Genomic DNA, 13,240 nt, shown 5'->3' with positions numbered 1-13,240 from the left:
ACAACAACAACACAAACTGAAGATCTCGTACAATGCTGTGTACTACTCCCTTCACAGAACAGAGCAAACTGGCTCTAACCAGAATAGACAGAGGAGTGGGAGGCCCCGGTGCACGGTGCACAACTGAGCAAGAGGACAAATAAATTAGACTGTCTAGTTTGAGAAACAGACCCTCACAGGTCCTCAACTGGCAGCTTCATTTAATAGTACCCGCAAAACACCAAAGAAAAAGCCATATCTCAGACTGGCCAATAAAAATAAAATATTAAGATGGGCAGTCTGAGATATGGCTTTTTCTTTGCAACTCTGCCTAGAAGGTCAGCATCCCGGAGTCGCCTCTTCACTGTTGACGTTGAGACTGGTGTTTTGCGGGTACTATTTAATGAAGCTGCCAATTGAGGACCTGTGAGGCGTCTGTTTCTCAAACTAGACACTCTAATGTATTTGTCCTCTCAGTTGTGCACCGGGGCCTCCCACTCCTCTTTCTATTCTGGTTTGAGCCAGTTTGCGCTCTTCTGTGAAGGGAGTAGTACACAGCGTTGTACGAGATCTTCAGTTTCTTGGCAATTTCTCGCATGGAATAGCCTTAATTTCTCGGAACAAGAATAGACTGACGAGTTTCAGAATAAAGTTGTTTGTTTCTGGCCATTTTGAGCCTGTAATCGAACCCACAATTGCTGATGCTCCAGATACTGAACTAGTCTCAAGAAGGCCAGTTTTATTGTTTCTTTAATCAGCACAACAGTTTTCAGCTGTGCTAACATAATTGCAAAAGGGTTTTCTAATGATCAATTAGCCTTTTACAACATTAACAATGTCTACACTGAATTTCTGATCAATTTGATGTTATTTTAATGGACAAAAAAATTGATTTTCTTTCGAAAACAAGGATATTTCTAAGTGACTCCAAACTTTTGAACGGTTGTGTATATAAAAAATATATTTAAATTAATATATACTGTATATTTACCCAAAAATATATATAGGGGATTGGAAATGTTGCAGACAATTACATCGATAGAAGCCACAATCTATCTACAATATTATAGCTGATCTACCCCCTAAAAAATGGAAAATAAATAAAAATAAAGTCCTTGGATACTATGGGGCCTTATTGGTCAGTTTTGATATAAACTGTCTCTTATTGATCAGAATGTTCTAGAAACTGGCTGTTATTGGTCAGAATGTTCTAGAAACTGTCTCTCTCTTCATACCCTGTTCCCAAGACTGCAGGAGAGGAGGCGGAGTTCTGTGGTGGTCAGTCTGCCCGGATTGGACGTTTCGCCGGGGGACCTGTTTGTGTCCAATGGGGCGGCAGACATACTGAACCTCTCCAACTTCTCAGGTTAACACTGAAGCTGCTTTTCTGCACTTTATTGCTACATTTTTGTCAACAGCTTGTTGATTACTTTTAAGACCAGATTGTAGGCCTACAGTGATCAGAGTTATTTGTTATAACTATTATTTTACAGTTACCTAGCTATGACATTAGTAACTGCATCAGGAGTTCACTTCTTACACAAATATAAGCAACATTAAACTATTTTCAGATTATTACCACATTCAGGCAAAATGATAAGGCTGTTTGTACTATTTTACATAAAAATAAAAATAAATAATATGCCATTTAGCAGACGCTTTTATCCAAAGCGACTTGCAGTCATGTGTGCATACATTTTTCCGTATGGGTGGTCCCGGGGATCGAACCCACTACCCTGGCGTTACAAGCGCCATGCTCTACCAATTGAGCTACAGAGGACCACATACATAGATCCTTTGGAGTGTGAACACTTTTTTTCATAACTTTTTTCTTTCTTTCAATAAATCACTATTTTTTAAACAGCAGACCTATGAAGCCAGGCCTTTGTAGATAATCACAATACCCGTTTCTCCATTTCCACAGACACAAAGAAACCCAGGTGGCCTTTCTCCAGACGTGGCACGGTAGGTGTGCTGTTTGTTTGTTGTTTTTCCCCTGCTACTCACCCTAGCTAGCCTGCCCTGCCACCGGTCAGTTTAGTTGTTTGTGGTTTGTTTGCTAGGGCTGTGAAGCTGCCAGTGTGCTCAGGTGAGCTGCAATGGAATTAAGGACATTGTTCTCTGACCCACTTTTAATCACAGCATTAATTAATACGCTTTCCTCCCCTCTGTTCTCATGGCCTCCTGAGATTTCATAATGAGTCAACAACACTGAGCCAAACCAATTAAATCCAACTCAATTATTTAGTTAAATGTGTTTGACCAGACTGATAGATAGATGGGCAAATATTTGCACAAAACACTGTTGGTGTGTACTGTAGTTCACTGTTCCACTGTTCACTTCCATAAGTGCATGACCGTGCACACACACGGGCAAGCACATGTGTGCGCGAACACACACACACGCACATACACACATTCACTCTTACTGTAAACATACACACATTGACATTACTTACTCTTACTTAGACAAACAGACACTCCTACCTATAGTAGGAAAACCTGATTGACTGTTCAAGGAACGTTTAACGTTGAGCCTGTATTTGTTCCTCTCAGACTAAAGGGAAGACAACATGCTCTGCCTCTGATATTGAGAAATATCTCTTGACGGAACAGATTCAAGACTGGAGGGACACAGACTTCCAGAAGTACAAGGTGAGGAAAGCCATATGAACATATGATCCATGCTGAATAAGCCCTTTTTTCTCTTAGCTATGTAATATCTAATAGTTACATGTCTGCGTTGTAACTTGGCAGCCAGTCATAATTGAGTCAGTGCTCCTAGGAAGTACTTCAGGAACAATGAAGCCCCTGAAACATATAAATTACACATTGGACGGGAACAAAACTTTATTGTTAGCCTACGCACATGACAACCGTACACTTATAAACTCTAGCTAGACAGCAGAAGATAAGACTAAGTTACAGCATTGGGCATAGTAACAAGACACGCTACAGAATGCTGTCGCCTCGTACTTATGACCTCACCAGCCTAGCCGTGCGAAAACCACAATTAATCACCCTCCCCTTGTGTATTATTCAAATAACGTCTATCCAACCATCCCTCTGTCTATCATCCCCTCCATCCACAGGATTGTTCTCTAGAGGAGTTCCTGAGGGACTGTGATTCGTCTCAGCTGAGGTCTGACAGTGACCCTCAGGACTATAAGAGACAGGAAGCCATCTGGGAACTCTTCACCAGCGAGTGTGTTTACTTCCTGGATCAGCTCATGGTGCTCAAAGAGGTGACTTACATGATGTACGCCTCCTCACACACACACACGACCTACTTGTTGTGTGTATGTACTGATATTTATGTGTAACTGATAGATGCACACACACACTACATGTTCATGTTTTTAAATGTATGTAAATTGTAAAGTATTTTGTGTGTAATGTATTTTTCGTTATACACTACTGTTCAAAAGTTTGGGGTACACTTAGAAATGTCCTTGTTCTCGAAAGAAAAGCCATTTTTTTGTCCATTAAAATAACATAAAATTGATCAGAAATACAGTGTAGACATTGTTAATGTTGTAAATGGCTATTGTAGCTGGAAACGGCTGATTTTTATTGGAATTGGCTAATTGATCATTAGAAAACCCTTTTGCAATTATGTTAGCACAGCTGAAAACTGTTGTGCTGATTAAAGAAGCAATTAAACTGGCCTTCTTGAGACTAGTTGAGTATCTGGAGCATCAGCAATTGTGGGTTCGATTACAGAATCAAAATGGCCAGAAACAAATAACTTTCTTCTGAAACTCGTCAGTCTATTCTTGTTCTGAAAAATGAAGGCTATTCCATGCGAGAAATTGCCAAGAAACTGAAGATCTCGTACAACGCTGTGTACTACTCCCTTCACAGAACAGCGTAAACTGTCTCGAACCAGAATAGAAAGAGGAGTGGGAGGCCCCGGTGCACAACTGAGCAAGAGGACAAAATACATTAGAGTGTCTAGTTTGAGAAACAGACCCTCACAGGTCCTCAATTGGCAGCTTCATTAAATAGTACCCGCAAAACACCAGTCTCAGCGTCAACAGTGAAGAGGCGACTCCGGCATGCTGACTTTCTAGGCAGAGTTGCAAAGAAAAAGCAATTTATCAGACTGGCCAATAAAAATTAAATATTAAGATGGGCAAAATAACACAGACACTGGACAGAGGAAGATTGTGAAAAAGTTATGGACAGACAAATCAAAGTTTGAGGTGTTCGGATCACAAAGAATAACATTTGTGAGACACAGACCAAATGAAAAGATGCTGGAGGAGTGCTTGATGCCATCTGTCAAGCATGGTGGAGGCAATGTGATGGTCTGGGGGTGCTTTGGTGGTGGTAAGAGAGTGGGAGATTTGTACAGGGTAAAAGGGATCTTGAAGAAGGAAGGCTATCACTCCATTTTGCAACATCATGCCATACCCTGTTGACAGCGCTTGATTGGAGCCAATTTCCTCCTACAACAGGACAATGACCCAAAGCACTACTCCAAACTATGCAATAACTATTTAGGGAAGAAGCAGTCAGCTGGTATTCTGTCTATAATGGAGTGGCCAGCACAGTCACCGGATCTCAAACCTATTGAGCTGTTGTGGGAGCAGCTTGACCATATGGTACGTAAGAAGTGCCCACCAAGCCAATCCAACTTGTGGGAGGTGCTTCAGGAAGCATGGGGTGAAATCTCTTCAGATGACCTCAACAAATTGACAACTAGAATGCCAAAGGTCTGCAAGGCTGTAATTGCTGCAAATGGAGGATTCTTTGACGAAAGCAAAGTTTGAAGGACACAATTATTATTTCAATAAAAAAATCATTATTTCTAACCTTGTCAATGACACATTTCCTATGCATTTTGCTATATTTCCTATTCAAACTAATTTCATGTATATTTTCATGGAAAACAAGGACATTTCTAAGTGACCCCAAACTTTTCAACGGTAGTGGATGTCATCCCCAGCCAGACTAGCTGTTGCCATTGGCATCGGCTAATGGGGATCCTAATAATTGAAATCACACACCAGGGTTTCCGTTAGCCGGTAATAGCCGGCTTTTGGCCCCCCCCCAAAAAATGAAAAGCAGGATTTTTTTATTGTTGTTGCCGCCCAATTGTCTGGGAGAAGAAACAAAATTCCATTGCGAAATAATGCTTTTTAGCCTATTCATTGATGGAAATACCAGTCGCTGGAAATACATTTGACCGGTCATGCTTATCGGTCTATAGTTAATTTGCATAATTTAGTGGAATTAAAATTGCCGCGTGTATTTTCCTTAGTCGTCATATATCTTATTTATCACACGTACAGCATACAGATACAGAGCCTAGTTTGAGTGGAAAATCTGTCAGACAGCGCGAGAGCTGCTGCTACAGCTCCTCAAACAGTTTGTTCGTTGCCGAGTTAAACATGTGCTTTTATAAACCAAATCATTGCGCAACAATTCTAAATGCAATTGCATGTTTAAAAAAAACGTTTTGATAGCCATGAATAAAAAGAGCTAATATTTTGTGTCACACCACTTTCAAATCAAATCAAATCAAATGTTATTGGTCACATGCGCCGAATACAACAGGTGCAGACATTACAGTGAAATGCTTACTTACAGCCCTTAACCAACAGTGCATTTATTTTAAACAAAAAAAAGTAAAAATAAAACAACAACAAAAAAAAGTGTTGAGAAAAAAAGAGCAGAAGTAAAATAAAGTGACAGTAGGGAGGCTATATATACAGGGGGGTACCGTTGCAGAGTCAATGTGCGGGGGCACCGGCTAGTTGAGGTAGTTGAGGTAATATGTACATGCGGGTAGAGTTAAAGTGACTATGCATAAATACTTAACAGAGTAGCAGCAGCGTAAAAAGGATGGGGTGGGGGGGGCAGTGCAAATAGTCCGGGTAGCCATGATTAGCTGTTCAGGAGTCTTATGGCTTGGGGGTAGAAGCTGTTGAGAAGTCTTTTGGACCTAGACTTGGCACTCCGGTACCGCTTGCCGTGCGGTAGCAGAGAGAACAGTCTATGACTAGGGTGGCTGGAGTCTTTGACAATTTTGAGGGCCTTCCTCTGACACCGCCTGGTATAGAGGTCCTGGATGGCAGGAAGCTTTGCCCCAGTGATGTACTGGGCCGTACGCACTACCCTCTGTAGTGCCTTGCGGTCGGAGGCCAAGCAGTTGCCATACCAGGCGGTGATGCAACCAGTCATGATGCTCTCGATGGTGCAGCTGTATAATTTTTTGAGGATCTGAGGACCCATGCCAAATCTTTTCAGTCTCCTGAGGGGGAATAGGCTTTGTCGTGCCCTCTTCACGACTGTCTTGGTGTGTTTGGACCATGATAGTTCGTTGGTGATGTGGACACCAAGGAACTTGAAGCTCTCAACCTGTTCCACTACAGCCCCGTCGATGAGAATGGGGGGCGTGCTCAGTCCTCTTTTTTTTCCTGTAGTCCACAATCATCTCCTTTGTCTTGGTCACGTTGAGGGAGAGGTTGTTGTCCTGGCACCACACGGCCAGATCTCTGACCTCCTCCCTATAGGCTGTCTCATCGTTGTCGGTGATCAGGCCTACCACTGTTGTGTCGTCGGCAAACTTAATGATGGTGTTGGATTCGTGCCTGGCCATGCAGTCATGGGTGAACAGAGAGTACAGGAGGGGACTGAGCACGCACCCCTGAGGGGCCCCCGTGTTGAGGATCAGTGTGGCAGATGTGTTGTTACCTACCCTTACCACCTGGGGGCGGCCCGTCAGGAAGTCCAGGATCCAGTTGCAGAGGGAGGTGTTTAGTCCCAGGATCCTTAGCTTAGTGATGAGCTTAGAGGGCACTATGGTGTTGAATGCTGAGCTGTAGTCAATGAATAGCATTCTCACGTAGGTGTTCCTCTTGTCCAGGTGAGAAAGGGCAGTGTGGAGTGCAATAGAGATTGCATCATCTGTTGATCTGTTGGGGCGGTATGCAAATTGGAGTGGGTCTAGGGTTTCTGGGATAATGCTGTTGATGTGAGCCATGACCAGCCTTTCAAAGCACTTCATGGCTACAGACGTCAGTGCTACGGGTCGGTAGTCATTTAGGCATGTTATCTTAGAGTCCTTGGGCACGGGGACTATGGTGGTCTGCTTGAAACATGTTGGTATTACAGACTCAGTCAGGGACATGTTGAAAATGTCAGTGAAGACACTTGCCAGTTGGTCAGCACATGCTCGGAGTACACGTCCTGGTAATCCGTCTGGCCCTGCGGCCTTGTGAATGTTGACCTGCTTAAAAGTCTTACTCACATCGGCTACGGAGAGCGTGATCACATAGTCATCCGGAACAGCTGGTGCTCTCATGCATGTTTCAGTGTTGCTTGCCTCGAAGCGAGCATAGAAGTGGTTTAGCTCGTCTGGTAGGCTTGTGTCACTGGGCAGCTCGCGGCTGTGCTTCCCTTTGTAGTCTGTAATAGTTTTCAAGCCCTGCCACATCCGACGAGCGTCACTTTGCAATGAGCTGGAGGCAGTACGCATTTTGAAAACATTTACTTAATCATTTGAAACCTGAAAGTTTTACTTTATATTATGAGGCATGTTTTACCTTGCTTCAAACTAGCCTAGCCAAAATATAAATATATAAATTCTTATATGTTAAATTCCAGCATGTTAAATGTGCAACCAGAGGAGAAAAAAAACTCTAGACCACCTTAACTCCACACACAGAGACACATACAAAGCTCTCCCTCGCCCTCCATTTGGCAAATCTGACCATAACTCTATCCTCCTGATTCCTGCTTATAAGCAAAAACTAAAGCAGGAAGCACCAGTGACTTGGTTAATAAAAAAGTGGTCAGCTGATGCAGATGCTAAGCTACAGGACTGTTTTGCTAGCACAGACTGGAATATGTTCCGGGATTCTTCAGATAGCATTGAGGAGTACACCACATCAGTCACTGGCTTCATCAATAAGTGCATCGATGACGTCGTCCCCACAGTGACCGTAAGTACATACCCCAACCAGAAGCCATGGATTACAGGCAACATCCGCACTGAGCTAAAGGGTAGAGCTGCCGCTTTCAAGGAGCGGGACTCTAACCCGGACGCTTATAAGAAATCCCGCTATGCCCTCCGACGAACCATCAAGCAGGCAAAGAGTCAATACCGGACTAAGATTGAATCGTACAACACCGGCTCTGACACTCGTCGGATGTGGCAGGGCTTGAAAATTATTACAGACTACAAAAGGAAGGACAGCCGCGAGCTGCCCAGTGACACAAGCCTACCAGAGGAGCTAAATCACTTCTATGCTCGCTTCTAGGCAAGCAACACTGAAGCATGCATGAGAGCACCAGCTGTTCCGGATGACTATGTGATCACGCTCTCCGTAGCCGATGTGAGTAAGACTTTTAAGCAGGTCAACATTCACAAGGCCGCAGGGCCAGACGGATTACCAGGACGTGTACTCCGAGCATGTGCTGACCAACTGGCAAGTGTAGTTTTGGCAAGTCGGTTAGGACATCTACTTTGTGCATGACACAAGTAATTTTTCCAACAATTGTTTACAGACAGATTATTTCACTTATAATTCACTATCACAATTCCAGTGGGTCAGAAGTTTACATACACTAAGTTGACTGTGCCTTTAAACAGCTTGGAAAATTCCAGAAAATTATATCATGGCTTTAGAAGCTTCTGACATAAGCTAATTGACATAATTTGAGTCAATTGCTCCTCTGTAGCTCAATTGGTAGAGCATGGCACTTGTAACGCCAGGGTAGTGGGTTCGATCCCCGGGATCACCCATACGTAAAAATGTATGCACACATGACGTTAAGTCGCTTTGGATAAAAGCGTCTGCTAAATGGCATATTATATTATAATTGGAGGTGTACCTGTGGATGTATTTCAAGGCCTACCTTCAAACTCAGTGCCTCTTTGCTTGACATCATGGGAAAATCAAAAGAAATCAGCCAAGACCTCAGAAAAAAAAGTCTGGTTCATCCTTGGGAGCAATTTCCAAACACTTGAAGGTACCACGTTAATCTGTACAAACAATAGTACGCAAGTATAAACCATGGGACCACGCAGCCGTCATACTGCTCAGGAAGGAGACGCGATCTGTCTCCTAGAGATGAACGTACTTTGGTGCGAAAAGTGCAAATCAATCCCAGAACAACAGTAAATGATCTTGTGAAGATGCTGGAGGAAACGGGTACAAAACTATCTATATCCACAGTAAAACAAGACCAATATCGACATAACCTGAAAGGCCGCTCAGCAAGGAAGAAGCCACTGCTCCAAAACCGCCATAAAAAAGCCAGACTACGGTTTGCAACTGCACATGGGGACAAAGATCGTACTTTTTGGAGAAATGTTCTCTGGTCTGATGAAACAAAAATAGAACTGTTTGGCCATAATGACCATCGTTATGTTTGGAGGAAAAAGGGGGTGCTCGCAAGCCGAAGAACACCATCCCAACCGTGAAGCACAGGGGTGGCAGCATCATGTTGTGGGGGTGCCTTGCTGCAGGAGGGACTGGTGCACTTCACAAAATAGATGGCATCATGAGGAAGGAAAATTATGTGGATATATTGAAGCAACATCTCAAGACATCAGTTAGGAAGTTAAAGCTTGGTCGCAAATCGGTCTTCCAAATGGACAATGACCCCAACCATACTTCCAAAGTTGTGGCAAAATGGATTAAGGACAACAAAGTCAAGGTATTGGAGTGGCCATCACAAAGCCCTGACCTCAATCCTATAGAACATTTTTGGGCAGAACTGAAAAAGCGTGTGCAAGCAAGGAGGCCTACAGACCTGACTCAGTTACACCAGCTCTGTCAGGAGGAATGGGCCAAAATTCACCCAACTTATTGTGGGAAGCTTGTGGAAGGCTACCCGAAACGTTTGACCCAAGTTAAACAATTTAAAGGCAATGCTACCAAATACTAATTGAGTGTAAACTTCTGACCCACTGGGAATGTGATTAAATAAATAAAAGCTTAAATAAATCATTCTCTCTACTATTATTCTGACATTTCACATTCTTAAACTAAAGTGGTGATCCTAACTGACCAAAGACAGGGAATTTTTACTAGGATTAAATGTCATGAATTGTGAACAACTGAGTTTAAATGTATTTGGCTAAGGTGTATGTAAACTTCTGACTTCAACTGTACATACATACACACACATATACACATACATACATATAAATACAAATACATACATATACATATCCTGTTTTTAAATATATTTTCCTTTATTACTTTCCAAGCCCTCCACCCCTTCCCTAATTGGAGTAAACTAGTGAACAACAATGCTTAGGCCTCTATTTCCAGCTTATACATACTATATACATTTTATGGACACAGTCAATTTTACAATAATTCTATTTTGTTTGTTTTTACTCCTGAACTTCCTCTACCCTCAACCTCTCCGATCATTTTCATGATGTCCATCCGGTTTGCTTCTATATGCCATTTCTTTCTAACTGTGCTCTTTCACAAAAGCTCTCAACCTATAACCTATATACTTATTATGGACACAGTATGCTTTACATTAGTTATCTTGTTGTTATTAATTGTTGTTAGATGTTATTAGTCCCATCATTCAACTCCATTCAACACCTCCCATCTATCTCTTAACACCATCCATATTGGATTTCTATTTGCCATATATTTTTCAACTGTACTGTGATGTTTTACAAAAGTTCTGAACCCTTCTATTCTCATTGTTTCTACAGATTGTAAATTGAAAATAAACATTTTTGCTGAAAGTATTATTAGCCTCCCAAGTGGCGCAGTGGTCTAAGGCACTGCATCGCTGTGCCACTAGAGATCCTGGTTCGAGTTCAGGCTCTGTCAGGACCGGGAGACCCATGGGGTGGCGCACAATTGGCCCAGGGTAGGGGAGGGTTTGGCCGGAAGGGATGTTCTTATCCCATCGTGCACTAGCGACTCCTGTGGTGGGCCGGGCGCAGTGTTTAATGTGTTTGTTTCTAATGTGTTTTTGTTGGTGTTTCTAATGTATTTGTTTGTTTTTGTAATGTGTTTGTGTTTCTAATGTGTTTTAGTTGGTGTGTCTAATGTATTTGTTTGTGTTTCTAATGCGTTTCTAATGTGTTTGTGTTTCTGGTTGTGTTTCTATTGTGTCCCTCAGGTGTTTCTGGCCATGCTGACCAACCTGCAGATGAGGGACTGCCTGCCTGACGTGGACTCCTGGAGGCTGTTTGGCAACCTCAACGAGCTGGGTCTGGTAAGACCATAGATATACATATATTACATTAGGTTGGATTAGATTAAAATATATTTATTATCCCAAGCTTGGGAAATTAGTTTGGCATGTTAAGAGACACAACATAATTAAAACACAAAATATCATTATTGTGTCCTATTATATTATAGCAAGTGTTCTATTTAGTGCTGTCGCCATGCCAACACACTCTCCGAGTGGCGCAGTGGTCTAAGGCACTGCATCGCAGTGCTAGCTGTGCCACTAGAGATCCTGGTTCGAATCCAGACTCTGTCGTAGCCGGCCGCGACCGGGAGACCCATGGGGCGGCGCACAATTGGTCCAGCGTAGGGGAGGGAATGGCCGGCAGGGATGTAGCTCAGTTGGTAGAGCATGGCGTTTGCAACGCCAGGGTTGTGGGTTCGATTCCCACGGGGGGCCAGTATAAAAAATAATGTATGCGCTCACTAACTGTAAGTCGCTCTGGATAAGAGCGTCTGCTAAAATGACTAAAAATTTAAAAAAACACCACTCAGATTAGAACTGGTCCTGAACGGGTGCAGTGGATGCGGTCTTCCATGCAGAATGATAAGATGATAGGGCCATGGTGTGCTATCATGGGGCAGTGAGGCAGTCACTAGTGTGTGGAAAGTAGTTATCCAGCTCCTAGAGGGAGATGGTTTACCACAAGCTATCAAAATGAAATTCCAAAGATAAATCACAAAATATTCCCTATCACAACATCAAATCTTTGACATCATCTTACTCTAGGCTATATGTTGAAGGTTTGAGTTTTCATAATATCACATCATCTGGTTATTTTACCAAAGAAAATAGAGAGTGCTGCAGGCGACTGAGGCGAGACATTGGAGGTTTAATTATCAGTCCTTGCCATCATACAGTGCCTTCGGAAAGTAGTAAGCCCTCTTAACTTTTTCCACATTATTCTAAAATTTATTCAATCTACACACAATACCCCATAATGACAAAGTAAAAACAGGTTTTTATAATTTTTTGCTAATTTATTACAAATAAAAAACAGAAATATAACATTTACATAAGTATTCAGACCCTTTACTCAGTACTTTGTTGAAGCACCTTTGGCAGCAATTACAGAATCGAGTCTTCTTGGGTATGACGCTACAAGCTTGGCACACCTGTATTTGGGGAGTTTTTCCCATTCTTCTTTGCAGATCCTCTCAAGCTCTCCAGAGATGTTCGATCGGGTTCAAGTCCGGGCTCTGGCTGGGCCACTCAAGGACATTCAGAGACTTGTCCCGAAGCCAGTCCTGCGTTGTATTGTGTGTGCTTAGGGTCATTGTCCTGTTGGAAGGTGAACGTTCGCCCCCGTCTGAGGTTGTGAGTGCTCTGGAGCAGATCTCTCTGTTCTTTGCTCCGTTCATCTTTGCCTCGATCCTGACTAGTCTCCCAGTCCCTGCCGCTAAAAAACATCCCCACAGAATGATGCTGCCACCACCATGCTTCCCCGTAGGGATGGTGCCATGTTTCCTCCAGACGTGACGCTTGGCATTCAGGCCAAAGAGTTCAATCTTGGTTTCATCAGACCAGAGAATCTCGTTTGTCATGGTCTGAGAGTCTTTAGGTGCCTTTTGGCAAACTCCAAGTGGGCTGTCATGTGCCTTTCACTGAGGAGTGGCTTCCGTCTGGCCGCTCTACCATAAAGGCCTTATTGTTGGAGTGTTGCAGAGATGGTTGTCCATCTCCACAGAGGAACTCTAGAGCTCTGTCAGCGTGACCATCGGGTTCTGGGTCACCTCCCTGACCAAGGCCCTTCTCCACCGATTGCTCAGTTTGGCCGGGCGGCCAGCTCTAGGAAGAGTCTTGGTGGTTCCAAACTTCTTCCATTTAAGAATGATGGAGGCCACTGTGTCCTTCAATGCTGCAGACATTTTTTGGTACCCTTCCCCAGATCTGTGCCTCGACACAATCCTGTCTCGGAGCGCTACGGACAATTCCTTCGACCTCATGGCTTGGATTTTGCTCTGACATACACTGTCAACTGTGGGACCTTATATAGACATGTGTGCGCCTTTCCAAATCATGTCCAATCAATCGA

General features: G+C 43.2%; 1 protein-coding gene across 1 annotated transcript in view; it reads left to right on the top strand.

Annotated features, from left to right (window-relative positions):
• LOC311135467 (pleckstrin homology domain-containing family G member 7-like) overlaps positions 1-13,240 on the top strand; it is a 34,719-nt gene that overhangs the window by 5,550 nt on the left and 15,929 nt on the right. Inside the window, 5 exon segments of the mRNA XM_084169440.1 lie at positions 1,227-1,345; positions 1,904-1,944; positions 2,536-2,634; positions 3,072-3,224; positions 11,092-11,187. Of these exon segments, the coding sequence (XP_084025566.1) occupies positions 1,227-1,345; positions 1,904-1,944; positions 2,536-2,634; positions 3,072-3,224; positions 11,092-11,187 (508 nt within the window).

This window comes from Coregonus lavaretus, assembly GCF_964263955.1.
Source record: "Coregonus lavaretus genome assembly, chromosome: 9".
In the NCBI taxonomy this organism is placed as follows: domain Eukaryota; kingdom Metazoa; phylum Chordata; class Actinopteri; order Salmoniformes; family Salmonidae; genus Coregonus; species Coregonus lavaretus.
Note: the sequence above shows the minus strand (reverse complement) of the source record. Positions and strands in the feature narration are given on the sequence as shown.